Source organism: Anopheles coustani, chromosome 2, assembly GCF_943734705.1.
Source record: "Anopheles coustani chromosome 2, idAnoCousDA_361_x.2, whole genome shotgun sequence".
Taxonomy (NCBI): Eukaryota; Metazoa; Arthropoda; class Insecta; order Diptera; family Culicidae; genus Anopheles; species Anopheles coustani.
The window spans coordinates 74314518-74340384 of NC_071289.1; the positions used below are offsets into that span (position 1 = coordinate 74314518).

Consider the following 25867-nt stretch of genomic DNA (forward strand, 5'->3'; position numbering starts at 1 on the left):
CCTTCCACCAGCTCCCGAACATGCTGTTTCCTTTCTTGTAATATGACGAAACAAAAACCACTCAAACATGTTACCACCCAGCTCCAGCTTGTCACTTGGTTGCGTGATAAACATGATTGATGAAGAGCGTATACTTGTTGTACAACTAAAAACAGACGGGCACGATAACAGAATCCTACACGGACATCGGACTCATTGCTTGTATTATTGTAATTATCAACTAAAACTGCAGAGAAAATGACTCCGAAACCAATCGCTCTCTCAGAATATTTTAATTGAATCAAAATCGCAAATTTGTAAAGTAAAGCCTTTTACGAGCCTACTTTACCTTTAAAATTATTCCACTACAAAGCAAACAAGTGTTGACGATGTGTTTTAGCATTTAAAGTTTGCTTTAAGTTTAACCCAAAGAGGCACAACAAAAATGAGTAATCATTCAGATTATCAACCGGATTAAATCATTTGCACGTGATTTTGATGGATTAAAGGTAAATGGCGAAACGATCGCTTCTAGAAAATAAATTAATGTGACTAAGCGTCGAGTGTACTCACTCAAAACCGCACATTTTTCTGCGAAGATATTCCCATTGCTTTTCCCCCTTTTCTGCCGCTTGCCCTAATATAATTTGTTCCGGAAAGTGTTGAATCACTCGGAAAGGGTTTTTTTCTCACCCTGTGTTCCAAATGGACGTCACAACCATCGCTCGTCACATGGCACACGCACCGAAATGGAGCCCGTGTTTGCCATCCTCCGTTTCGCCTGCGACATTCATCTCCCGGTTCGAGGGACATGCGGACACGTTCCGCCCACACGGCATGCGGTGCGGGATCATTCACACCACCTGCTGTCAGTTTCAGAGTCCAACGCACACACACACACACGCATTACGATACCGACGGTGTGATGTGTTATTGATGGATCGCACGGACCGCATCGACAATATCGTCCGAGATATGAAATGATATGCAGATGGGGTTTGTTGAGTTATTTCTCATAACGTCGTCTCGTTCGTTCCGGGCAATCCTAACATTACCTTCCATTCCAGGGTGCCATTTTCGGGGCCGCACGCAGGTCGGAGGCCTTGGGAGATTGGCGCGGGTGGAAAAAAGGATCCTCCCGCTGGGATCAGCGTGCCCTAGCGGCACCTTTCCATCCCGTAAGCCTATCAACCCATACGTTCTACCACTTCGTGCGGGGCTTCCAAGTCGGATTTCGACTGCCGAAATGTCGCAAGGAATTTCTTTCATCTCGAGTTTATTTATTTTTGCAGCCATATTTGCGTACCGTCGCCCGGGCCGTCGGTCACATTTCACCCGAACGTGAGGTGCCTTTCCCTAATCCTCCCTGCTAGCAGTGGTCGCACGTCGAAACCGTGTGTGTTGTTTGAACAGTCGAAAACAAAATACACTCGACCCAAAGAATCGGTAGCCATCCGTAAAAGTCCGTGTGACTAAGTTCACTCGAATATCATCTTCAAAAGTTCTCGGCCTCCGTCAGTCCCTTTCGCCAGACATTCGCGATACCTGGGTGTAACACGAGACCATACTTCAAAAAACTCCCGACACTCACTCGCAGGCGGAAACAAATGGTTTTGATCCGCACACACAGTTGCACTGGAGACAAGGTAAGCAAAAATCCAACGGGGTTTAGAGTATCGCTTACCGGTGGTGGACCTCGGAGCCCAGAAAAGAAGTTTGTTCCGTTTAGGTTCACCCCATCAGAAGGAGGGTGGCGAAACAGAAGTTGAATTGAGTCAAAGAATTTCAAAACGAAAGCGTCATCCATCAGACATGCGGAACGCAAACAAAAACACGCAGTACTTGAAACTCTTACTCGAAGGCAACAGTAAAAAAGGGGGCAAGAAAGAAAAACACATCCGACCGTGTGGCGAAATAGAAAGCAGAGGTGTCCTTTGCCATAAACTTGCGGTGAAAAACGTCCACCTTAGTTTTTCTCCCCACTTTGACGTTTCTTTTCATTCTTTGCTCTCTGTCCCTCTTTCTGTCGCATTCCCTCATATTACCCCTCGTGTCATTAGATTGGCACAAAGCAAGGTACTTTTTCCTGAGAATGGTTTTGTTATTTCCCTCCTCCCGTCTGCCCCGCACCCTACTTCCCCCTTGCCGACTTCAGTTCACCATACGCACCATGTCTTGCAGGAAGGGGGGCGGGCGGGGAAACGGTGCGCCGAACGGAAGGGAAAACCCGCCCAGGTACCATGGCAACTGTCACCATAAACATTTGCTCAATATTCGAGACCACACGCCTCCTCCTCGTTCGCGCTTTCGTGCTTTCGAAGAACAAATTTTCCACCGGATCCTGGCCGCAGCCAGTGCGCGTGTGTGTGTGTGCCGCCTGGTGGAAAAGGTGGAAAAACGCACGTAGCACGCGAAACAGATATTCCGCACGCACACGTTCCGTTATCAATCTTTTCCGCCAGCGCCGATTTTGGACCTACGCTTTCACAGTTCCTCACTGGTCGGATTTTCCTGGGGGGAGGGGGGTTACTAGTGTTGGCATGGGTGCAAACTTGCAGGCGGGAAACTCCACGAGTGCAGCCACGGGCTACTTTGAATACGATTTTGTGGTGAACTGCAAATTTGTTGTCCTGCCGTATGACCACAGTTTTTCCATTATAAAGTACATTAAAACGTGCTTTTACTTGTGGTTTGAAAATAATCGCATCGAGAAAAGAGATTTTCTGAACAAGAAAACACTGAAATGGTAAACAACTTCTGTTTATGTCTATCAGGCATAAGCTCATTAAATAGACGCGATTCATTCGCTTCGTATTGCGCACAGTGAGAAATAACTCAGACAGTATTTCATCGGATGCAAGTGAAATATTCAGTTCATACATATTTTTTTCAATGTGCAGTATAAATATACATCACATATTCAAATACATTCCATATGTCTTTTGTTATAGGATATGTTCATATTGTAGGATAATTTTCAACATTCAAAATTCGTTGACCCTTATAGTTCTTCTTCTTGGCGTAACGACCTCTTGGTCATGACTGCCCGTTACGGGCTTACGAGACTTGTTTCCCTGTTGTACGTGGATAGTCAGTCCTCTCGTACATGGGAAGGTCCGGTCTCGGTTGGGATTCGAACCCACGCCGTCGAGGTGGTGAGCCCCGGCGCTCATGGGCCGATTTTCTAACCGGCGCTACCGCTCGGCTGTCGCGGACCCCCGTACGACCCTTATAGTATTCATTGCTTTAACTATTTAAACATGTACATTAAAAATTACTTACTATTTATTGATCTGGTTCTATAAGTTTAGAGAAGTAAAACCTTTAAAAAACAATTATTATTTAATAATAATTTAGTAGACTTCCCATATTTGCTGTGGCACGGAAAATCCAAACTAAATGTAACAGTTCAAAGGTTACACAATAAATTGTGTATAATCAAAGTGAGAAACTTTCATAACAAGTAGAAAATTGTCCTCTAATGATAAAGTACGTGTAAAGCAATCGAACGTCAATTCTTTTCGTCGTTTTATATCTGTCCTCTATTCGACGGACATGACTTTTCACATTGCATCGGGAGGGAAAGAACAAAAAATGAAACGAAACTAAAAACCAAGAAAGATAACAAGGAATTTTCCACGACGCTTTGCCAGCTTGAAACAATCATGAAAAACTATGTTTAAATGATGACGGCAAAGTTGGTACAACGTAAACAGTAAATATTAAATACCCTGTGCCCAGGTGGGACCTCGAACCTGGTGGGTGGGTGGGAGGACAAAAAATCCCCCGAAGGAAAAACAATTTCACTCCATTGTGTATCTGGACGAATTCCGAACCAAAACCGAGTCAGGTGCGGTACTCCTCGTGTGCAGTTGCGCTTTCCAACTGGCACATCGCGCAGCCCCAGCGGAACGCCGTCACCCCATCCGGAGCAAGGTTTTATTACTCCTTTGGATTAAGAAAGTTTTTCCTCGCAATGCCCTCGCCACGCGGAGAATTATGCCGCATTAGCAAACAAAAAAGTTTTCCCCCGGGGGAGGTTTTGCCGCGGGTGGGGGTGGAAAAACTTTCAAGCTGCGCTGGGATTAAAGTGGTTCCACCTCGCATTGCCGTGGCGCAGTTTCACGCGTGCCGCAGCACAGAACATTCCTCACAATGGGGTGGTGATGACGATGTGCGGCGGGTGGTGGGTGCGGGGATGAGGGACATCGGACCGCGGGGGATTCAAGGGTTGGATGAAAGCAATATTGAAAAACAATGTTTTATCTAGCAATATGTCCCCAAGTGAACACCTTCACCGCCGGAACATAATTTCCTCGAGTTATCACTTTCTCAGGCTCCCTTCCCCGATCCCCCTCTTAGGCTCTGGTGTTCCAACAACGATACGATCTCAGCTCCGGACAGCTCGTGTTTCTTGCCCTTGGGGACATCCAGGTGGCACCGGGCTAAAACCGACCCGCCAGAACGTCGCTCGACGATCGCCATGTCTTGCCCCGATACCCCTTGTGTATGTGCGAGAGTATGTGTATGTTTGTTTGTGTTCATGTGTCCGTGCCATTTCTCAAATCGGCCCCGTTCGCACACCGCACCGGGTGGGACACTCGTAAATTAGCATTTTTGCCAACCCCCGGCCGGCAAAAGCGAGCGGGCGGCCACGACGATCGGAACGATGGAAAGCGGAAATGTGCTAATGTTGCGTTCGTTCACTTGCATGCTAATGGAAATATTATGTACCGACCGGAAAGGGACACCCTGTGACACGCTCTCGGTGGAGCTAAGGGGCGATGGAAACGGGCTGCCCTTATGCGAAATCAAGATAAATTCTATGCCACTCAAGCTGACTTACCGAACGTCGCCCCGCGCGTCCCATCCGCACGTTCGGGTGTTGCATTTTTCGTAAAATCCTTTCTTTTAACCACCTCTCAACCGAACACCCCCCGACCGGTGGAAGTATCGCGAACAAACTCTCGTCCGCGATATGAAGTCCCGAAGCAGTGCAACTTGGCTGGTGGAAAACGCAACATGATGGCAGCAATTTGCCAACTGCTAGTTCTTGAAGAACTAGCTTTCGCTACGTCTGCTTTATGGGGAAGCCCTTGAGGGAAATTTTACCAGACTTTTCGCCAAAGACGGGAAAGTGCGGATGAGATCCGGCTTCTTCACCCACTTGTTGGAATACAATTTTCTCGGGAATCGATCGATTTCGCAATTAGCATTAGCAGTGTTCAGAACCCTCCTCAGGCAGGTTCTGTTTAGTTTGCCTACTTTTGCTATCCCTCGATATGGTAAAATCAATTCCATGGTTCAATATTAAGGTGCAGATAAATGACAGCAACTTTCATGCAACTGAAACTTTCAGTCGTCTTCATTTCAGTGGACTGAAAGTTTCCGAACGCATCGCGCGTTTACACGACTCACAACAAATTAACGCTAACTGTCAACCGGCAATGATGAGTCGGTAAACAAACTATGTAGAATTGTAAATTAGTTGTATTATTCCGTCTCTAAAATTAATAATAATACTCATTTAGTGTTTCGAATCATGGAAGTGAACTTAAATCGCATAAAACGACATTCTTTATTTCGTTCAACGATCATTTCAAATGGTTTTATACTGCTGACTCCTTCTAAATCAGGCAGTTGCACGAGCTGTCAAGCAACTTTCATTGCTGTGAAATAAATTTCTGCAACGCAAATTGTTTGTTTATACCCTTATTAGACGAGGAATTTATCTGTCATATTTTTCCAGACTTTTACTGCCAAAATAGGCTCTGGCAGGGCGTTTGACATAAAAATGATGTCCGCTCGTGTAATAACGCAAAGTTCCACAAAATGGGTTTTGCAGTTATTTGATCATTTTTATTTTTGAATTTAGCGTATTTTTCATCCTAGAGTAACAAACAAAATCCGTTGCAAACAACAAAGCAAAAAATAAACAAAAAGCCACTTATAAATTCCAGTCGAAAGAAAATCGGAATCAGGCACGACCGGTTGACAGGAATGTATCTGTCAAACGCGTTTGGCAGAAAACTTCTGGAAAAATATAACAGATACATTCCTCGTCTTATAAGGGTATTATTGCGCGTTTAGACGTGCTAAGTTGGATTTCACATTAGTGAAATGAGTGTTTGACAGTTGCTGTTAAGTGAAAGTTACAATCATTTAAAACACCTTTTACAACCTACACATTATCATAAAGGTTAAATTATATCGTTAAGAAACTCCCACATTTATTTTGGCTAAAAAAACTGATATTCAATTTAGTTTTATCAACAATCGAGCTCTTCATGTTATAACTATGTGGTGCATTCGGACGGAGAGCAACCGTTTAGACTTTCCATATGTTTTCACTAATGATTTATTGACTGCCCTGATTTATCTTACTTCGATATATGAAATAGCAGACTCAAATTGGTTGAATTTCGACTTGTTAATCACGTGCTCGTAATGAGTTATTTAATCAAATTATCAAACGCAATTTACAGCTAAACACATATTTTCCAAAACTACCAAAACTGTGATGCAATACTCTTTCCCAAGACGATGTCCCCAAGCTCCATTCCAGTTGCGTTCCAATATTGACGGAACGCATAGCATCATACACGCAATCGATAGCAGTAATAAAAAGAGCTTTACCAGATACAAAAACCAGTGCCTAATGTGCTGACACACACAAAAACCCCAACAGAAAACAAAAAAAAACGTCATAAACTCACAGTCACGTGATTGGAGCCAATATTCGTTCAGCTCGGAGGCGATCAACTGCTGACCTGAGTCGTTACCGGGCGCGTCAGTCCCGAAGAAGGTTAAACGGTTTTACGTCCTGGTGCTGTAGGTTGAAAAAAGCCCACAACATGGAAAGGGAGGATAGGTGGAAGGGGAAGTGGTGCCCCACCAAACGTTGGAATTGGCCCGGCCCAAGGCAAATAGCACACTTTGTGGGCACATCATTTAGTAAACGTTTTTATTACTAACCAATCGCACAATCAATGTTCGTGATAAATTATTCAACAACCTCCAGAGCGTATGGTGGCGACTCCGGGCATCGAGGTTGTGCGATACTTCAGCGCAAGTTCTAATGACACGCCGGAGACCTGGTGGGCCATCGAATGCGGATATAATAAGCCTCCCGAAAGGAACGACGGATTGCTAATCAATTACGAGCGCCCTGTAAGAATCTTCTGAACGACGTTACCGTTGGGGAAAGCAGGCGGGGAACACCCGGGGAAGGCAATTTATCTTAAGCGAGGAGTCGCTGACCTTACTGACGATGGTGTACCGGCTGCAGGTCACAGGCACCTGCTACCTGCAATGAGGGCACGACTCCAGGGCGTCCTCGAAACAACGTTTCTTCCATCGTTGGCCAAAAATGCGTAGCATACTAAATGATTATTGTACATTCTTTCCTCTTCTAGACCGCAGCCTCGGTACCACGAATAAGTGTAATAAAAAAAGAGCCCAAACCAGTGATAGTAGTTGTAGGGGCAAGGGAAGGAGAAGAACAAACGAATGAAAGACAAGTAAACGTAGTAGAGGAAGAATCCACGACAGAGCAGATCGTAAAGCGTCTAGCGCATTGTAGCAGTGGAGGTTAAAGGTGAAGCCGTGAAGCAACGAACACTGAACCAAGAAGCGACCGATAGATCTCCGAGAGGCTTGCAGGAAGTGTGTGTGTGTGTGTGTGTTAGTGAAGCAAAAGTCACAGACTGGTGCATAACGGAACGGTTGAACCTAGTCCCGAACTGCGCTCCGGACCCGGTCCAGTAAGGGTGCGCGGGTACAGGGGGATCACGTCGGACATCGGAAGGCACCCGGGCGCAAGCTGGAATCGGTCGCCATGCTCCGTCGGGGCCAGGAATGTACGTAATATTTCCGGCGGATGAACTCATATCGTTGACATACGGACTCGCCGTACCGAGAGTACCGCCCAGACCAACTCTGGACAACCTGCGGGAGCCTCTTGTGCCCACAGGCAGTAGGCCTTCATCCACCACCACCACCACCACCACCTCCGCACCCACCAAACACACACCCTCCAAGTCCACGTCCTCGTCCAAAGCACCGTCCAGTTCCGCCACCGCCAACAAGTCCAGTGCTGCCCAACCCGGCGGAAGCAAAAAGGCGCCTCAGAAGGACGCGTCTACGCGGCAACCAGGCAAGCCACCAACCGCGCAAACCACTCCACCGGTCGCCACCTCCAAAGGACCCGCCAGACAGCCACAGCAGGACTCGGCCGAGTCGTACGAGTTGGACGGGCCGAGCGGCACCCAGACATTGGCGGACACCAGCGAGCTGGCAGCCTTCGTCGACGATGGTGGCCCTCGGAACGGCACCTACTCCGCAGCCACCGGTACCGCCACCGTCAACGCTAGCCCGCTAGGTTCGCCGAAGGGCAGCGGGCGGGGCGGCCCGGGGCGGGAGCAGGGGCCGGGCGCCAAGTCGAAGTCGAAGCTGCAGCTCAAGCTGGGCCGGCTGCGGCCACATTCCTCGATCGACCAGTGCGAGACGGCGTCGCGGGTCCGCGAGGACCAGCACATCCACGTCTCGAACCCAGTGTTCACGCGCGACAACCTGCGCCAGCGGAACTTCGATGCGTTCTTCGAGTCCGGCGAGCAGGTGTACTCGCTGGAGGTGCGCGAGAAGCCGTCGGCCCGCACCCTACAGGATGGCACGCTCGGAGCGGGCGGTGGGTCCGATCCGGGACTCGCCGACGAGCCCGGTCTGCGACCCGCCTACGCCGCCGGCTACGACTCGGCCCGGCCCGCTTCGCTCGGCTTCTTCCGGAAGCCCAAGTCACCGCTGAGCGTACGCTCCAAGAGCGCCGAGCACGAGTTCTCCGACGTCGAGACGTCCCAGAAAGGTGACGACAGGTGCCCCTGACCAACTAGTTGTGGTTGCTATTCTATTTTCTAATTTCTGAGTGAGTTCACAGACATTCGTGCCCCCGTGACCCTCGCCCCTGCCCGTCCTACCCAGCTCCCCTCCCTTCCCAGGTCATTCGTCGCGTGCCCACTAACCACGCGCCATTCCCCTTCCCCACAAATCCATGCCACAAAACCCGCATGCCAACCCTCCACAAATCCGCTACAACCCCCAGTGGTCTCCTGTCGTGTTCTTCCGCCTCAAACTCTCAACTGCATCCTGCGAATGGCGTGTGTCTGTGCGTGCTACCTCACACGAGTGTGTTCATCAGTGTTTTTTTGCCAGTTTTGCGTGTGGGACCCCCTCCGTGTGTGCGTGTTTGTTTGCGTGTGTGTGCCACTGTCATTCCCGGCATGTTCCGGTGAGGTTCATAACCACCACCATACTACCATACCTCACGACTTCACCCGCTGCACGATGCATATAACAACGCATTCATGAACTCGCGCCGGGTCCGCTTCCGGCTCGCCTGCCGTGGTTCTGTCATCTCACCATCGCCCGCATGCATGCAGCGGCATAATGCTTCACTCTTCAAAACGCCAAACATTACCACCGCTGGACGTCTTGTTGCCTTCCGACCAGCGAACAACGATCCAACGAACATGCTTCGAACATGCTGGCCACCAATGACAAACCACAGCGAAACTCGTCCGTTCCGACATGATGGGTTTTCATTCCGGAACGGCTTCCTTTCATCCCCGAACCGAAGTTCCGAGACTCTGAACCAGCACGCAATTGCGGAACGCTAGAACGAAGCCCGCCGGACCAAGGCTGTAATGGTCAACCTGCCGTGAACTGCGTAGCTCGTAGTCATCACCATCTCCATCCCATCGGACTCCACGTGTTTTTTGAGCGAGTTTCTTTCCTTCCCACACCATCCTCCCTTTCCGTTTGGCATTTGCGTGAGCATTGTCTTTCTACTAAATCCGCTTACATTCGCTGCCGCATCGTTGCGCTGGCGACGTCGGATGCTGGCCACCATCGCCACCATCGCCACCAGGAATTTGCGGAGTGGAATTAGATTGTGATTTTATGCAAAAATATGCCTCCAAACGAGAACCGCAATAAATAGCTTAATCAACAACGACTGTGATTTTGTATTTTTTTTTTTACCGTTTCGTTTTTGAAAGTTTGCGTTTTTTTTGTCTTGCTGTATTTGAATTTCGTTTCGTTCTTACTTACGTGCCCTCTTTACCACCAGGTTCCGGCGATGTATTGATAAAACTGTTTCTTTCTTCTCTCTTTCCCTCTATTGTTTTTTTTTCGTACACGTTTCCTTGCTTTCTCGTCCTGCTGTCGCGCGAAACGACGCCCCGGAACGACCGCACCGCCCAACCTCCTCCGCCTCCGCGTGCGTCACGGAATCGCAGAATCATCAAAAAGCCATCGACATAACATATTCAGCAAGCGTGGAACGACCCCGAGCGCCGGCCCGGCGTTTCAGGGACTCGGAGGCAGCATGTCTACCTCCGGGGGCGGAGTGCTCAAGGATTTGGGTCACCCCGGCCTAAATGAGGCGCTCAAGTCGCACAACAGTGTAACGTTTAAGCTCGTCAAAACAGGTAAGCCAGTCAGCCACCCGGCCATATTGCATTGTACGCGGTCAGCCGAGTCGACGACGATTTACCTTTCCGCTTCCGCTACAAGTTGGGCATACTCTACTTTCTCCCGAGCCGGGGGGAAGGAAAAAACGATCCGGGTCTGCCCGGGTCGACCTGCCCGAAATGGCCTGTGGCTTATGACCAGAGGGAAAGGAAATGAGAATTAAGAATTCATAAGCAAAGGATATCGATTGCTCGGGGGAGAGTCGGTAGGAAAGGATCTGCTGTCGTGGAATGGAGGGTTTTTCCTCCCCGAAAAAGGGAAACTCAAGTAATACGAGTAACAAGTAGATTCATCCTTCAGGCAAGGTTACAATGGATCTTACTTGCTTAGATGCTAGGTTGAATAACAGACTATATTTTTAATGAGCCCTTGAAGGATGACGTTTGTTGAAATTTTGGTTACTTATTTCATTTGAAGAAATAACAAATGAAGCTTGTTGTTAAACGTGTTATTTGTTATTCTTCAAACACTTTTTCCTCTTGATTGTTCTTGACTATAAAACATATCTTTCCTGGAGGTTTATCCGTACAGTTTTTTGTTTCAGCTTGTTTCAATCTAGAAATACTATCTTGAAATACATTGTTAATACACAAAATCTTAATGTTAACGCCGGCCACCAGACAAAACATATTATTTGTCCTGTATTTATTTTCTCCTTTAGTTTATTTTTTTATGGAAAAAGGTTTTTTACCTTGTTATTTCGGAAGCAAGAAAAATTAACAAATCAATCAATAACTTAATCGATCGAATCCAATCGAGTATTATCGATCGCTTCTTTAAAGATGCAGTTGTATCGTCAACACTTACCTTTGCTAATCGGATAAAGGAATGTAAAATCATCACAATTTTATGCGTAGTATGATTATAATAAGTGAGGTTTTTACATATTTAGAAACCCTTTTCTGGTTTAATGATGTAAAAATCGAACACTTCACACTTTTTGTTCAATGTAGCCGATAGCCCAATACATAGATTTGGATTTATTATTTGAGGAGTGTTAGGGCTTTTAAATTCAGTCATATAATTTAATATTTAGTATTCCAAAGGGATCGTCCCCAAGCCTGGAAGAAGAGAACATATTTTTAGGACAAAACTCAACGTCACAATTCTAATTCCAAGATATTTCGGTTTGATCCACGTCATAGATTTTCATTTCCATAATGGTTTCCCTCACGGCAGTGATTATTTTAAAGTTCTTGCCTTACTTCCCCCCCTACTCTCTGTATCGAGTTTCATACTTTTTCTCGCATTCGACTCGCACGCAGTGGGAAGAGTTTCACGTGGACCAGATGGTACACCGTCCCTTCGGATCCCGGTGCCGATGAATCCATTTCATGTTTCACCAGCTGACAAGGTCGGCTTCCAGAAACACATCGGATTCTTTTCAATTACTCGCGATTGATTTATACACGGCGCAACAGCAGCCAATCGCCGTTGATGAATGGGAGTCTAGAATTTATTTTATTCGGCAGCCCGATCGCTCTCATCGTTGCTAACAGGCGTGACTGACCCAGCGCCCTAGGCAACCCTGAACCTTCCTGAGTAGTTGCATTGGGTAAGGGAAAAAGGCAACCTGGCCAGTAAAACAGCACCGAGGAATACATTCGATGGGGGGAGAAAGGAGAAGCAGCAGCAACGGTCTGCATTAGGAATGCCGGTTCCGATTGGACGGTTTCGAAACGAAATTAATATGTTGTTGTTATGTTAATCCACATTTTAGAAAGTTCAACGATGATCAATATTTTTAGAACCGCGGCAGCACGAGAGTTTATTCTTAGACGCCGATGGCAGGCAGGCCGAGGCAAGTTCGCTCGGGCGTATGGAAGCGGATCGGAATCGGTGAAGCCAAACGGTGTTGTGGCTGACTTCCCGATGTCGGTCGATGTGGGATTTTATTACACGCCCGGCCAAGCCAGTGTGTGTACGCTTCTGTCACGTTGACCGTCGTGCCATTGCAAAGCAGCGAGCGTATAAATCTTGTTTATAACGTGGAAAATGAAATCGGCGTGGCCCGCTCGCGTCTTCCCCAGCAGAGATGGATGCTGTTGTGCTTAAAGTTTCAAAAATCATCTTTTGAGTTGCCTTTAAACTAAGGAAAACAATATTACCTGCAAACAAACCATTCGGTTCCGGCCGTGGTTGTGTATTTTTCATGATCAAAAATTTGAAAACATTCCCCCTCAGCGGGCAACTGTGCCCGTATGGTTTACCTTTTTCCCGCCACCCTGCGCACATTATGTAGAAAATAAATTTTCAACTCCCCTGCCCTCTCAGTCCGCTTGGGAAACATAAAAGCGAACGGTGCATCGCAAATACGGATAAAATGGGTAAAAATAATATTGCCCACCGCTCGGTGCCGTTGTGCAGACGGTTGTGTTTTGCTGTTGCTGCTGCTGTTCGACATGTCCCGGGACAGTACTGCAGCGAACATTGCTACAAGAAATCACCGCCGAAACCACAACCGACCTCCGAACCGCCGACATCAATCCACTCGAGCCCGTTTGAAGTTTTGTCTAGCGAAACACGACAACAAACGGACGCCAGCCCGAGCCAATGAATTTCGAAGACGAATGGAAATGGGCTGCAAGCATTAACTTCCCGGCCGTTAACGGCAAAATTGAATGTGGGTTTTGTGGCAGATGAGCGGGCATCAACTTCGTTTTTTTTTTTTCTTTGGTTTTCGTTCCGGTGCCGGGTTCGGTAACTTTTCTTCGAGAAGCACGGTTTTATTTTCTGATTTAAATTATTTATTTTGTTTTGTCGTTTTTTGTTTCTTTGTTTCGTACCGTTGCTCGTGCCGCCTTTCAGCTTAATTGACTTTTCAGCAGCACCGAGTACCGAACACCGCATCATTTAATATTAATGAATCTGCCAGCGTAATGTAGTGGTAAAGATACGCTGCGCCAGTCAGCCAGTGATAGGGCATGATGAATTGCAGGCGGGAAATGGAAGAACACATTCCCAACCGCTGCACGTCGAAGTGGAAACCGCGATGGAAAAGGAGCGTTTATTGAACTATAATAATATTGCCTCACGGGAGATCCCGAAACAGGGGGGTGGGCGTGATCGAAACGGGAATTCATTTTCCTGATTGCCCATGAAAATATTAACCCTTGCGATGCGAACTCAACGTACAAATTAAGTAAATTAGGAAGGTTCACTGTTTGGTTTTTGTTAAAGTGTTACAATTTTTATTCAAAACCGATGAAATTTATCAAAAGGAAAATATTTTATTACATTTTAGCATGATTATTTGATTAATCCTATTTTGTAGTTCGTTGAAAAAATCCTATTATACAAATTACAATTACAATTGCAATTGCACAAACTTAGTAAGGTAACTTTACGTTCGCCTTCAAAACTTAACATTGCAAATCTTCTCTAAGCTTCAGTGTTTAGTGCATTATTATTTGTGGAAATAATGCTTTGTTTTGTGCCTCATTCATCATACAAAATTGAAACATTTCTTTACTAAGCTTACCAGCACACGAATATTTTTGTTTTTTACGAATACTTTGCTTTATCGATTAATCGTTGACGCTTCTGTATGACCACTTGGAGGCATAGTTTTGACGTAATAGTTTTTTTTGCAGAAGAAAAAAATATTTGAGGGTATTATGATTGGGAGCGCGGAAACGATAAACTTCTCGACGCTGGCCCATACAAAAGGTAAACAACACTTTGAAAAAAGCGAAAAAATGGCTGGGCGTCTCGACGATCCAAAACGACGCCACCTGCGTGTCGAGACGATGCGCGGATACGAAACGACGCGCGTCGTTATCGTCGAGCAGTTTCAAGCACCTCCTGGTCGATGGATCTCTATAGACCGTATGTGTCCGAAGCATATGTGGGTTCTATGGATCTTGGTATTTACCAAGAACATGATAATTCAGGATGCACTTTTCATATCAACGTTGTGTTTAGACAATTCACTTTGATTTATTTAGCCATTTAGCCATAGTATAAAACACACCAATAACTCGATCGTTTTGAAAATTGATTAAAAATCAAAGTGCTCGAAACTTGTTAAAAACTATATATTTATATACCTTGAAATACTTGTATAAATACCCAGGTTGCTATTCGAGCAAATATGCGGAAACTTTCGAGCAATAACGCGGAACTGGATCATAATACCCTCAATTATTTGCAAACTAAAGCATATTTTCAAGTAAAAATTTTTCGTTCTAGTCACATAGTCAACTATGCGCGATGAATATCGATAAAATTATACATTTGGATGACATATTCAATAGGTACTGTTGAAAATGGTGACCAAAATTTATTAATTGATTAATATCCATCTTTATTTATTAAATAATAAAATGATAAAAGTTATTAATTTGAGCAACAACCATTACTATTGACCCAAGTGCAGCACAAACAAAAAGTTCGGTTCGCCATTTTTCTAACGAGTCTCTTCCGCTCACTCCACTCCAGTCGCAAGGGTTAACAACTTGGTCGGCTAGAGTGTCTCCCGCACGGGTGGAGGATGAAAGGGTGGAGATTATTTTCTCGGGAAGTTTATTAAGACGCTCTCAGCGCACCGCCAGCAATTCCTAATGCCGATAGCTTACGGCTACCTTTATCCGTTTCTATTTTTCCTTTTCCTCGCCCATTCGCCACATGTTTACCTCATTACTCGCTAATGGTTCGTAAACAAAAATATCGGCGTACTTTTCTATCGGAATGCGAGAGCGCGGACGGGAAGGCCCTGGTGGAGGGTTGTACGAAATGTTTGTTGTTGAGGTTTTGTGAAAAAAAAAACGGAAAATTCGTGGTATCAACAACAAGCCTCGGGAGTGTTCGGTTTCCAGAGTGTTGGGATGAATTTACAAAAGGTCATTAGAAATGGTTTATTCAGAGTTGCTGTTCTATTTCATTTCAATCGGTATGAAGTTTGAATATAATTTTCCAAATTAATTAGAATTCTAAATTTTTCGAATTGAAAATAATTTCATTACCAAATCGAACCCTTTTCGTGCAACCCACTTTGCCAAGCTTGACGATTCAGGGAACTTCTTCGATTCGATGGCCATAACGATATTTACATTTGCGTACCTCAGGACAGCGAAATGGCCAAGGGAAAAGAGCAATCGAAACGGTAGTATGTGCGAATTTTAATTGAGTGACTCGCGCCGATGCGACGGAGTGGGAGGGGGTGTTATTTTAAATCGTTTTCGGCCGTACTACGTCCGGCTGCTCGGGACATTCCGGCGGAGGCTGACTATCGTACGTCAACGCACCCGTTAGACGGTTGATTAACTTTCCAATCATTCGTATCCCTTCCCGGCCCTCCGGAATGTCCAGTTTCGGATTTCAGCGAGACCTTGGCGCAGCTCTACGAACAGCACGCCGAGGCGCTGCAAGTGTTGGTTTCGAACTACCGCAAGCGGAACAGCGAGCTCCGGAAGGAGCGGTAAGTTCGGTTTTTGTTTTTTGTTGTTGTTGCCGACCCTGTTTGACTGCATATAATCCACCCTGTATATCGCCGCTTACTTTCCAGGCCCGCCTGTCAGTCGAATCTGTTCGCGGCATGGGAAACGCTGCTCCAGGAAATCGAAGCGGATTCGCAGGCTACGATCGACGTGGCGAGCACGCTCTCCAGGCAGGTGAGTAGCGCGATCCGGCTAGTGGTCGATAAATCATACGCGTCCAGCCTTGTTGGTGGCACCGGACGTGGCTATTGTTTTCGTCGGCATGAGATTAGCTGGCTGGGAACTTAATGAACATGCCATCGGAGTAATCAATCAACCCGGCAACGATGGCGGTCTCCCGTCGGAGTTGGACGCACGTCGGAGATGGATTAATTTAGTCGTCCGTCAGGGTTCATTTCGTGCCCCTTTGGTGCTAGCGTGACTTTTCGCCTCCGGCTTCCCGTTTTTTTTTTTTTCTCCAGTGACTGATGTTAACCGCCTTTCTTTTTCCCCTCCCCCGCTGCAGGTCGCCCGCCCGCTGCTCGAACGTTCCTTCTACCGGAAGGTTCAAAGTAGGAAAGTATTTACACACCGGGAGTCGTTCGATACAATCATTTCCAAGACTGAAGAGAAACTATCCAAGTGCCGAATCGAATACAAACAATGCTACATCGCGCACCGGCAGAGCCCGACCCAGCACACGCTGACGCAGTACATCGACTCGCACAACGCGTACGTGCAGCAGCTGCACGCGACCAACGCGATGCTGGAGGCGTACCACTGCGAGACGCTGCCGCAGCTGATGCAGGAGCTGGAGGAGATCTACAACGACCTGTGCGGCATCGTGACGGAGGCTGTGCTGCAGGGAGCCGAAGCCATCGCCGCCAAGGTGAGTGGCAGGGGGAAGAGGGAAGGGGGTTCTGAAGACTTGATGGAAAAGGAAATTGCGCTTAAATATAACTACCGGTTTTGGGTCCCCGGGTGCAACCGGTGATGGCCAACCGGGCACAGACAAATTGTCAGAACTCATCCCCAGCCCGGAAGGGGATCCGTTCATTATTCGGGTGCTCTCTGGAACTGGAGCGATGAGGATGAGCATACGTCATTAGCTCCAAGTGGCAGAGGCAGCAAAGATGTTTTTTCAAGGGCGATCCGGGGGACGAGCAAGACAGCATCCATTAACAACGGTGCCTGCCTGCCTACCTGCCTGCTTGCCTGTCTGTCTGGCCTGCCTAACAAGAAACTCTCGAGAAACACAATAGGGATGTGCAAAAGAGTGGAACGAGGCTCGTCCGACCGTTGGCTTCAAGGAGCCATGCCGTACCGGTACCGTGTCAGTCTCCATCTCCGGCGCTGTTTCGTTTGTTTGACGACGAACGTGACACCAGAGCGGAAGAAATAATCATCCCGCATCGAGCAATATACGTACCCTACCTTTTACGCCCAGCACCACCTCCGTCGACGCCGCTTCTCGAAGGTGAAGTTCTTCCCTTCGGCCTAAGACTTGCGGGGCAACTGCGACCAACAGTGCGCACGGAAAATGACATCGTCGGGTAAGGAGATTAGAATTCCAAATTGTTCAATCCCCCAAAGTATTACCCGAAGGCTCCGGGTGTGTGTGTGTGTGTGGCCCGTGATTGTATCACGCACTTCCGTACCTGCGGCGGCTCCGGTCAACCCCCGGAAGTTACATCAATTAAGAAGAGTCCTCGTGTAACGAGACACGGGTCCCTTTTTAAATTGAATGATCCTCCCGCAGAGAGCGAGACGATGGCGACCCGGGCTTACGGTGAACGGTCCCGAAATAGAATTGACATCACAAAAACCTGGTGACGCCACATAGACTTCCGTATATCCGGCCCCAAAGTCCTTGAGCCGTGATCCGAGGGCGTCCCGGGTTTTTTTCCCTATGGTGTTCTGTGCCAATCTTTCGAAGAAGGCCTCTTCCAGTGCCCGGAGAAAGCATTGTGGTGTTCTGCATGCGCAACGCACCCGTGTGTGTCCCCTTCGTCCGGGGACCTTTTACTGTTCCTTTCTCGGTACGGAAGGAATAGCGACAACAATAAAAAAACAACAACTTCACCCATTCTAAACGGCCATCCCGTCTAACAGCTTCCGACGAGCAACACGTGGCCGGAAGAAAATGGAATAACTTGAAATCCCCCGGCCAGAGAAGGAACCCAAGAACGAACGTGTCAGCTGGCGCCGATACGACCGATAATGGTTGATAAGACCTAAAGCGATCGGAAAAGAAATACCCCACCACGCGCCTCGCTACCTTCTCCACCAACCCACTGACCCCCCCTCCCAGCGGGAGGCCAGCAGCTACCGAGGCCTGCAAAATCCAATCATGTTTATTTTCGGTTCACCGTTAATCGATTGCGCCAGCGGTGTAAGCCATGAGGGGAAGCCAATCGACCTCCGCACATGTCACACACTGTCTTGGCAGTGTATGTGCCGCGGAAAAGTGTGGCCGTCTTCCGACTGCGGCTAAATGGGACGTGTGATTGTGAATATTTTATCACCTATTGTTGCGTGCCCGTGTTGCGACACATCTTCCCGGGTTGCGAAAGCGAACCTGGAACACTTGTTGATGTGTTCGGTGGCACGCATCAGCCCAAGATAAGCTCATTAATAAAACATAAGCAGTGGCGTACGCGGTACCGTGACGTTAAACTCTACAACACGTCACCGTGCGGGAGAAGGATCACCTGGCCGGCAATCGATTGTACTTGTTTCCGGAAGGAGCGAAGATGGTTGTTGTTTTTCGTTTACCGCAAATAAACCGCAAACGATTGGTGTGAATTTATTCAGGATTTAAAGGATTACAATCTTATTTTAAGAACATAACGTGTTACCAAATTTGCCTAAGCCAATTAAGTCAAGAAAATGTGGAACGAGATGCTTTTAAAAGGACAAATAATGGAGCGTTGTCTGAAAATATTCAAATTTCGTCAAAATGTTGTTATTTTCATATTCTAAAATTTGTCTATTAATATCTAGGGTAAGTGCTCCTATAATGGTGCTAATACCAATAGTGGTTGTAATGGAACAAAAATCCAGCTCTACGACGAAATAAATACAATGGAGATATTTTTTCATCTATGAAATGTTCTTTGATCTTCTGCGAAGTGTTTAAACGATAAACCTTCTCATTCCGTAATAAATTAAGGCCCCAAAATTAACATTTTCCGAACAGGTTGTTCTAATATGCTGGATTTCTGAAGAATGTATCAGGTATGCCATTATTTTCTTAAGGCTATAAATCGCTGCAATATACATTGGTTTTTTAGAGGTCTATGACCAAGACAATGCATTGGCCTAGGAATATGTTGGTCATTTTGTTTTAAATTTGTTTAAAAAAAAAATCACAGTCAAAATATATTCAGTTTTCCAAGTACTTCCACCACTATAGGAACATGATACCACAACTATAAGAATTATACAACCATTATAGGAGCAACCAACTCGGAAGAAATACACGCTTTTTTTCGTCTGTTTTTAATGTTTTACGGCGAAAATAGATGTTTTCCAGAAGAAAAGCCGTGTTTCGGTCATAATTGGTACAGAAATGTTAAATATTGTGTTCTTAACACTTATAAATTACATCATATTGTTAGTTATATTACTAAGTGCACCACTATTGGTACCTTTACCCTATGGTTCCCTCAACGCAAACGGTTAATCAAGAAACTTACTTTAAGTAAATTATTCATATCTCAACAAGTTCTTCTAGCACTAGAAAATGTATCCAACATGACTTTAACAGGATGATATAGAATGGTATTTTGTTCATAACATATTTGTACACTTAACGTTCCATTTGATTCACCTTTGAAACAGTACAAGTTCTCATATTTTGTTGCCTTATCGTTTAATATGTTTAACGTGCGTTTATCTCCTTCTATCTTTTCAACGTGTTTCTCAGTAAACTGTCGAAAGTTCCCGTTCAAAACAATTACGAAAGCAACTCCTGACATTGCAAGATACGGCCCACGCTTCCCGTACGTTCCCTTTGATAAGCACACGCCGTATGAATCAACTCAATTTATATTTACATTTTATTAGCAACTTTCTTGCGATACGAGCGCGGCGCGGAAAGCGTAGTACAACTGCCATAAACTGCCGAAATGCAGACAGACATGCTGCTATCGTTTAAGGGCAATCTTCTCAATGAAAACTCATTAATAAAGCATAACAAATTCTGCCTGTCCTAAATCTCCTTCGCGCGAAGGTCCTTCGAGTCGCGGTAAGGTTCGGGCGAGCCGGCGTCCCGTGAATTTGACGATACCTTTGCGACCCGGGGAAGGCTGCTTGGCGTTATGGATATTGTAATACCTCGGCGGTTTTCCCGGCACCGGCACTCAACCGTCGGTCGTGGCGGGGGCCCTTTGATGTGCCGTGGCCCAAAGCACTGGATTAATCAAATATGCAAAAATCTGCTTTGCTTTACCGCGAGCGTGCACGAAGCGCGTCCTTCCGTCGGTGGTTTGCCTTCCACGTCCACATTGGGCCGCTTGGCTTCCCGGCTCTCTATGTGATTGATCCCCAGGCCAAGCACGGCTGAGGCTAATGGTGGTTATTACATCGGCAAAGTCCATCAATAATGCTGATAAATTGCATAGCGGCAGCGACGACAAACGATGACGGACACGAGGGAGGAGAGGGAGCATGGAGATGATCAACGTTGGACGCAACATTTCCTAAACATTTTCCACCAAAACTGCTGCTCCATCGCCAGCCGTCTTTTAGCTCCCTCCAAGAGGCAATTAAACTCGTACCCGTAGCAATGGGGCGCACACAAAATGCGAACCACCGTTAAAAATGTACTCACGCACGCCATCGAAAATGGGTAACGCGATAATAAAATATTAATTTTCACTCTTTTAACTCCATTTAGCACCGAGTGGGAAGCGAGCGCCCGTTGTAAAAGGATACTTTATTAATCTGGCGGATATGTTTTTTTTAAACGGCACATTTTGCACCACTCGAGGAAAGCACACGCATTCGGTAGCAAACGCCGGATCCGGAAGCGTCTACCACCGCATAACGGGTAACGGGTGTGCTCGCGAAACACCGGAAACAGGCAAGCTACTAATGAGGATTCCATTCGCATTCGTGCTTTTGTTTGGAGGGAATGGCGCGTCGGAGTGGAGGACACATTGAAATACAACCGAACAGACTCGACGGATAACACTTTCCGAGGCCGGCCGTTAATCAATCCGGCACCGGAGCGAGGCATTGGGTTTTTCGCGTCGGTGGAAAGGCCCGCGATTGCGGTGCCCCGAAAGTGCCTCGCCGAAATGACTCCATCAATTTTTCCGTCGCGCTTCGGGCCCTCGCCTCGGCGGGATGAGTGCAGCGAAAAATCCAATTAAATTTCAGCATCAATATTTGTCACCGGGGTGAAAACTTTTGCCCGTCAACGTAGGGTTGTTTCATAGTTGAGCGAAATCCCTCCCTCCCCCTTTCACACGGGTTTCCCTCTTGCAACTCCAAGGCGGAGGCCGCGAAACCGTTGCCGGTGCTTGACGAAACGGGACAAAATCGAGGAAAAATCACCACCGAAAAGTGGGCATTGGGCTCTTCCTAGTGGCTCCGATGGTTCTGCTTCGGCGCGATTCCATTAGCTTGTACACAAGTGTGTCCTTCTCCACACCTTCCTCCTACTCGCCCTCCCGAAAAGGCGATGGTTGATCGACCGGACGATAAAAATGCTCGGAAGTCGTTAAACTTACTGATAAAGTTCCCGCCAATTACAGGGTAACCGGTAACACACTCAGCCTGCATGCGTGTGTGTCTGTGTGTGTGTGTGTGTGTGTATGTTTATGTGTGTGTTGATTTGGTAGCTGCTTGCCATGTTTTGCAGCATTTGGCAACATCAACTGTGCCGTTTAAAATGCTGCTGAAAGTATAACACTCCGTAATGGAGCGTGTCAAGCGAAATCTGGCACATAAAAGCGTGATGCTTTGACGATTTTTGAAGCTAGGGACCGTTTTTTCCCCTTCGTAACACCCAACGCCCAGGACCAACGCTCATGGTTCTTTAATTGATTATGCTGTCGACGCGAATGATCCCCCGTCCCAAAAATCCTGTGAAGTGACGTTTTATTTGGATCCAAAGTGGATGAAAAATCAGCGAGAGGGCAAACTTCAAAATCCCTTTTCAGCGTAGTTTGTTTGGCATACATCTCATCAATCATTCCTTTTTTCGCGTGAAAGACATTTTAATTCCAAGTTAGTTTGCATTTGTTACTTTCAAAAGATTAGATAATTACGTTTACACTACAAAAACAACGTACGTCATTTTTTTATAACGCTCAATAATAACGCATCCATTTATTCTAAAGTTAACCTTAGTTTGAATGACATTGTTTGACCACATCGTTTGACTTCTTCATTTGCAATAAAACTTCGTAATAAACTCGCCGATCTATATGCTATAAGTATATAATATGCTGTATCGAAGCAACAGATCCATGATCAAGGATTCAAGCTATTGCTCATTCTGTTGGAACCAATTTCCTGGTCCGTTTCTGTATGAAATATTTAACTTTTCTTCACCAGCTACCTGTTGCTTCACCGATTCTCATGTTATACAAACGTTTTAAAGCATTTAACTCCATATCTTTTGCTCTCTAATTTCCTCCAGGAAAGCTTGATCACAAGAGCTAAATCAACCAATAACTCCTTTCCATGTGTTTGTAGTTTGTACAATCAGAACCAAAACTGAAGTATCGGTCGGAGGTTTTATGTGTTCGTTATCCAGATTCGCATCACAATCGAAGTTTATTCATTCTTTATTTAAATGATAACTGCTTGCAAGGCGACTGCCCTCAACAGATTGAATTAATTTATTTTCCTCATAACTTGTTTTTAATTTACTGCATTGCATCGCAACGAAAAATATATTCCGCCCCATTGGATAACCGAACATAATAATCTCAATCTATTCAATTATGCTTCAAACTTGGATCATCCATCAAGCGTGTCACCTTCTTGGAACTGAAAGCTGCGCAACTTAGCGCCACCCGGTGACGAAAGATCATGTTTGATTGTATACATTCCGCAAGTACCTGAGCTGCGGGTTTTCGCCCGTGCTAATTGAAAATTGTCGGGTGTTGGGTAACGACAACACTTGAGCGCCAAAACAAACCGTCTCGAAAGCCACCGTGAAATTCTATCTCCTGGCTCCGGTGGCACCAGCCTTTGTTTAAAAAGTTGCAAAAGAAGAAATGGAATTTCTCGCACCGCGAAGATGGTTTCGGTCGCTAACGAGCGGACGACGGTGGTGTCAACTGGATCCCCCCATCCCCATAGCGGAGCATTATTTCCACTGACGCGCAATTTTGTGCAATTTTCCAGGCAGCCGAACAGGCGAAGCGCTACGACGGGCTGGCCGTGCAGTGCAAGAACGTGTCCCCGGCGCTGGATCTCGGCTACTTCGTCCGCACGCTGCCCCTGCCCCCGAACGTGCAGCGGATTCCCAGGAAGGCGTTCGCACCCCCGCAACCGGCCAACGCACCCACCAACGAGCCGGGCGCCGAAGACCTACCGGACTACGGCATGGTGAGTAGAAACCCTCCGCCCGAGAGACGTCCAGAAGTCACCCCGGATGCGACCGGTTTTAATTGGAATTGGAAACCGAATTCCCACAATTACGTCCGACACGGGGTCCATCTTGAGCGAGCATTTTCATTCCATCTCTCTCTCTCTCCCGGACAGGATCCGATGGTACCGGTGTTCAAGGATGAGCTCGTCGTTGACCGGGGCGCAACCATCCAAGTGCGCCCCTCGCTCGAAGCGCTCCGGCGGGAGTCGCAGGAATTAGAAATTCAAATCAAACAACTGCAGGTTGGTAGACGAAGACGGACCGGGGCTGTTGAAAAGTTTGCCTTGCATGCGCTGCCAGATGCGCTACAGATTGTTTTAAACAACAAAAAAATCCGCCATGTTTGAATTGCGTTTAATTGTGTTTGTCCGACGCGGCCGGGCCCCCCGGTCCCCGCGTTTGTTACCTGTGCAGTGTTTTTTACGTAATGGCCATTGCGATGCGTTCATCCGTTGTTGTTCTAAAGTGTTTCTTTTCCAACTCGCCTGTTCGGTTTCTCGTTTCGCTTTATTAATTCTAGTTTCTACGCTGTTTGGTTTGTGTTTCCCTAACCAAATCCCGTTTCAATTTGTATGCGTTTGGTACGCGTGGTTTGCGTTGGTGTTGCATTTGTTGCCAGTGTTCCACCGGTTAGTGCTACTCCACTTGCCACGCGTGCCGGACTGTGTTTTCGTGTGTAGCCATAGGTACGCCGTACGTCGGTTTCATTTATGGTCGTTTTTTTTCTTTTCTCTTCTTCTGTTACCGATTGTTGCATCCCGTTTCTGTAGGATTCTGTAGACGCTTTAGTTCGCACACAGATCAGAGGCATCGAGGGCCAGCTGTACAATAAGGCCAACGAGATCCAGGAGGATATCTCGATGAAGAAGTTCGACGTTCGGGCCAAGCAGATCCATCTCGCTGCGGTCCGCGCTCAGGTGAGGCGACTTTCTTTCCGTTACCATTTTGCTATAGCAGATTGTTTTTCATTCTTCTTGGTTCGTTCTCCATTCACATTGTGTACTTTTACATTGTGCTACCTTTGTTGTGCATCGCTCGGGCCCCTGGGTGTTGGGTTCTGCTTTGCCGCATTGTGTCCGTTGTAGGGAGTTCTGTAGTTTTGTTCAGTTTTGTGCGAACGAACGAATCCGTGCGCGTTCCGGTTTTACCAACTGGCTCCTGCTATGTGCTCAGTTTAAATCTCTAATATAAAAACCATCAGCGGTGAAAAAAAGTCTGAAAGAGGATTGCAATAAATGTAAGCTACTCACACAGCTTTGAAGAAAGCTCTACGGATCGAAAGCGCTCCAAGCAAACCCTTGCATTTTGACACGATCAAAAGCTTCGGGTATAAGAGGGCGAGTAAAAGCTCACAGGCAATGATGTCCTGTGAAATGTTTCACTCCGATAAAATGCCACCCAAAACAAAACCCTCGGTGTATACAGCCAAAGCATGAGCATCCACCGCAAGCTTTCTTTTCAAACCCCCAAAAATTTAACCCTCGGTAAGATAATTTGAATTTTTTACGATTTAGCAACCGACTTAACTTATATGTAATATGGGAATCATGGCTAATGGGATTTAAAATACAATTCTTGATGTCTGCTAATCGATCAATCAATTATATTTTAGTAGTGTTATGTGGATTTTCTTTCAAGTTTCATTACAAATATGTTTTCTTAACCCATTTACCACTCGAACATATGTTAGACGTTTCTAATGAATTTTCAACAGATTTCATACGTACATTCTACAAACGTTCAAAAATATTATTAATTCTTTTACAAAACAAACAAATCTTATTTTCTCTGAACTTCTGTTAAACTAAGATGTTTGTGAGTTATCGGCCCGTGCAAAACTGTTTGCATCCTTCGAAAACACAAAACACCAGGCGCCTCCATCATATTGCGAGCACAAAGCACCAGGCGCCTCCACCACAAGATAGCAAGAAGTACCAGGCGTCTCCATAGGCAAAAGTTCCCAATTTTAGTCAATGGGCCGGCCTACGAAACGGTCCCGGAAAAGTGTTATTTGGCACATCCACTTTGGCCACCTATTATAGGTAATGGGCTTTTTGTTGGCTGGCTGTTGCTGGCGCACAAAATCGTCCATTCCCGGTGGCGCCTCATTGTGTGCCCCATGTGTACCCATCGTGTGGGATGCCGCTTTCGCGCCCAAGAATGGGGGACCGAATTTTCCAACCCGCGTTCGCAGCCACTTCTTCGCGATTACATTTTGCCAACAATTTTTGCCACCGTTCGGGAAAAAGGTGGAGGAACCATTCTTCGGTTGCTATTAGTAAATTGGCGAAAAATTGATTTCTTCCGGGTTGAGCGTGCATGGTGAGGGAGG

General features: G+C 46.5%; 1 protein-coding gene across 1 annotated transcript in view; it reads left to right on the forward strand.

The window, feature by feature from the left end:
• Positions 1-7836: 7836 nt before the first annotated feature.
• Positions 7837-25867, forward strand: part of LOC131264996 (uncharacterized) — a 50366-nt gene continuing 32335 nt past the window's right edge. Inside the window, exons 1-9 of the mRNA XM_058267257.1 lie at positions 7837-7984; positions 8039-8839; positions 10272-10463; positions 15817-15925; positions 16013-16118; positions 16450-16812; positions 23289-23492; positions 23649-23777; positions 24306-24452. Of these exons, the coding sequence (XP_058123240.1) occupies positions 7837-7984; positions 8039-8839; positions 10272-10463; positions 15817-15925; positions 16013-16118; positions 16450-16812; positions 23289-23492; positions 23649-23777; positions 24306-24452 (2199 nt within the window). The remainder of the gene's footprint in view (positions 7985-8038; positions 8840-10271; positions 10464-15816; positions 15926-16012; positions 16119-16449; positions 16813-23288; positions 23493-23648; positions 23778-24305; positions 24453-25867) is intronic.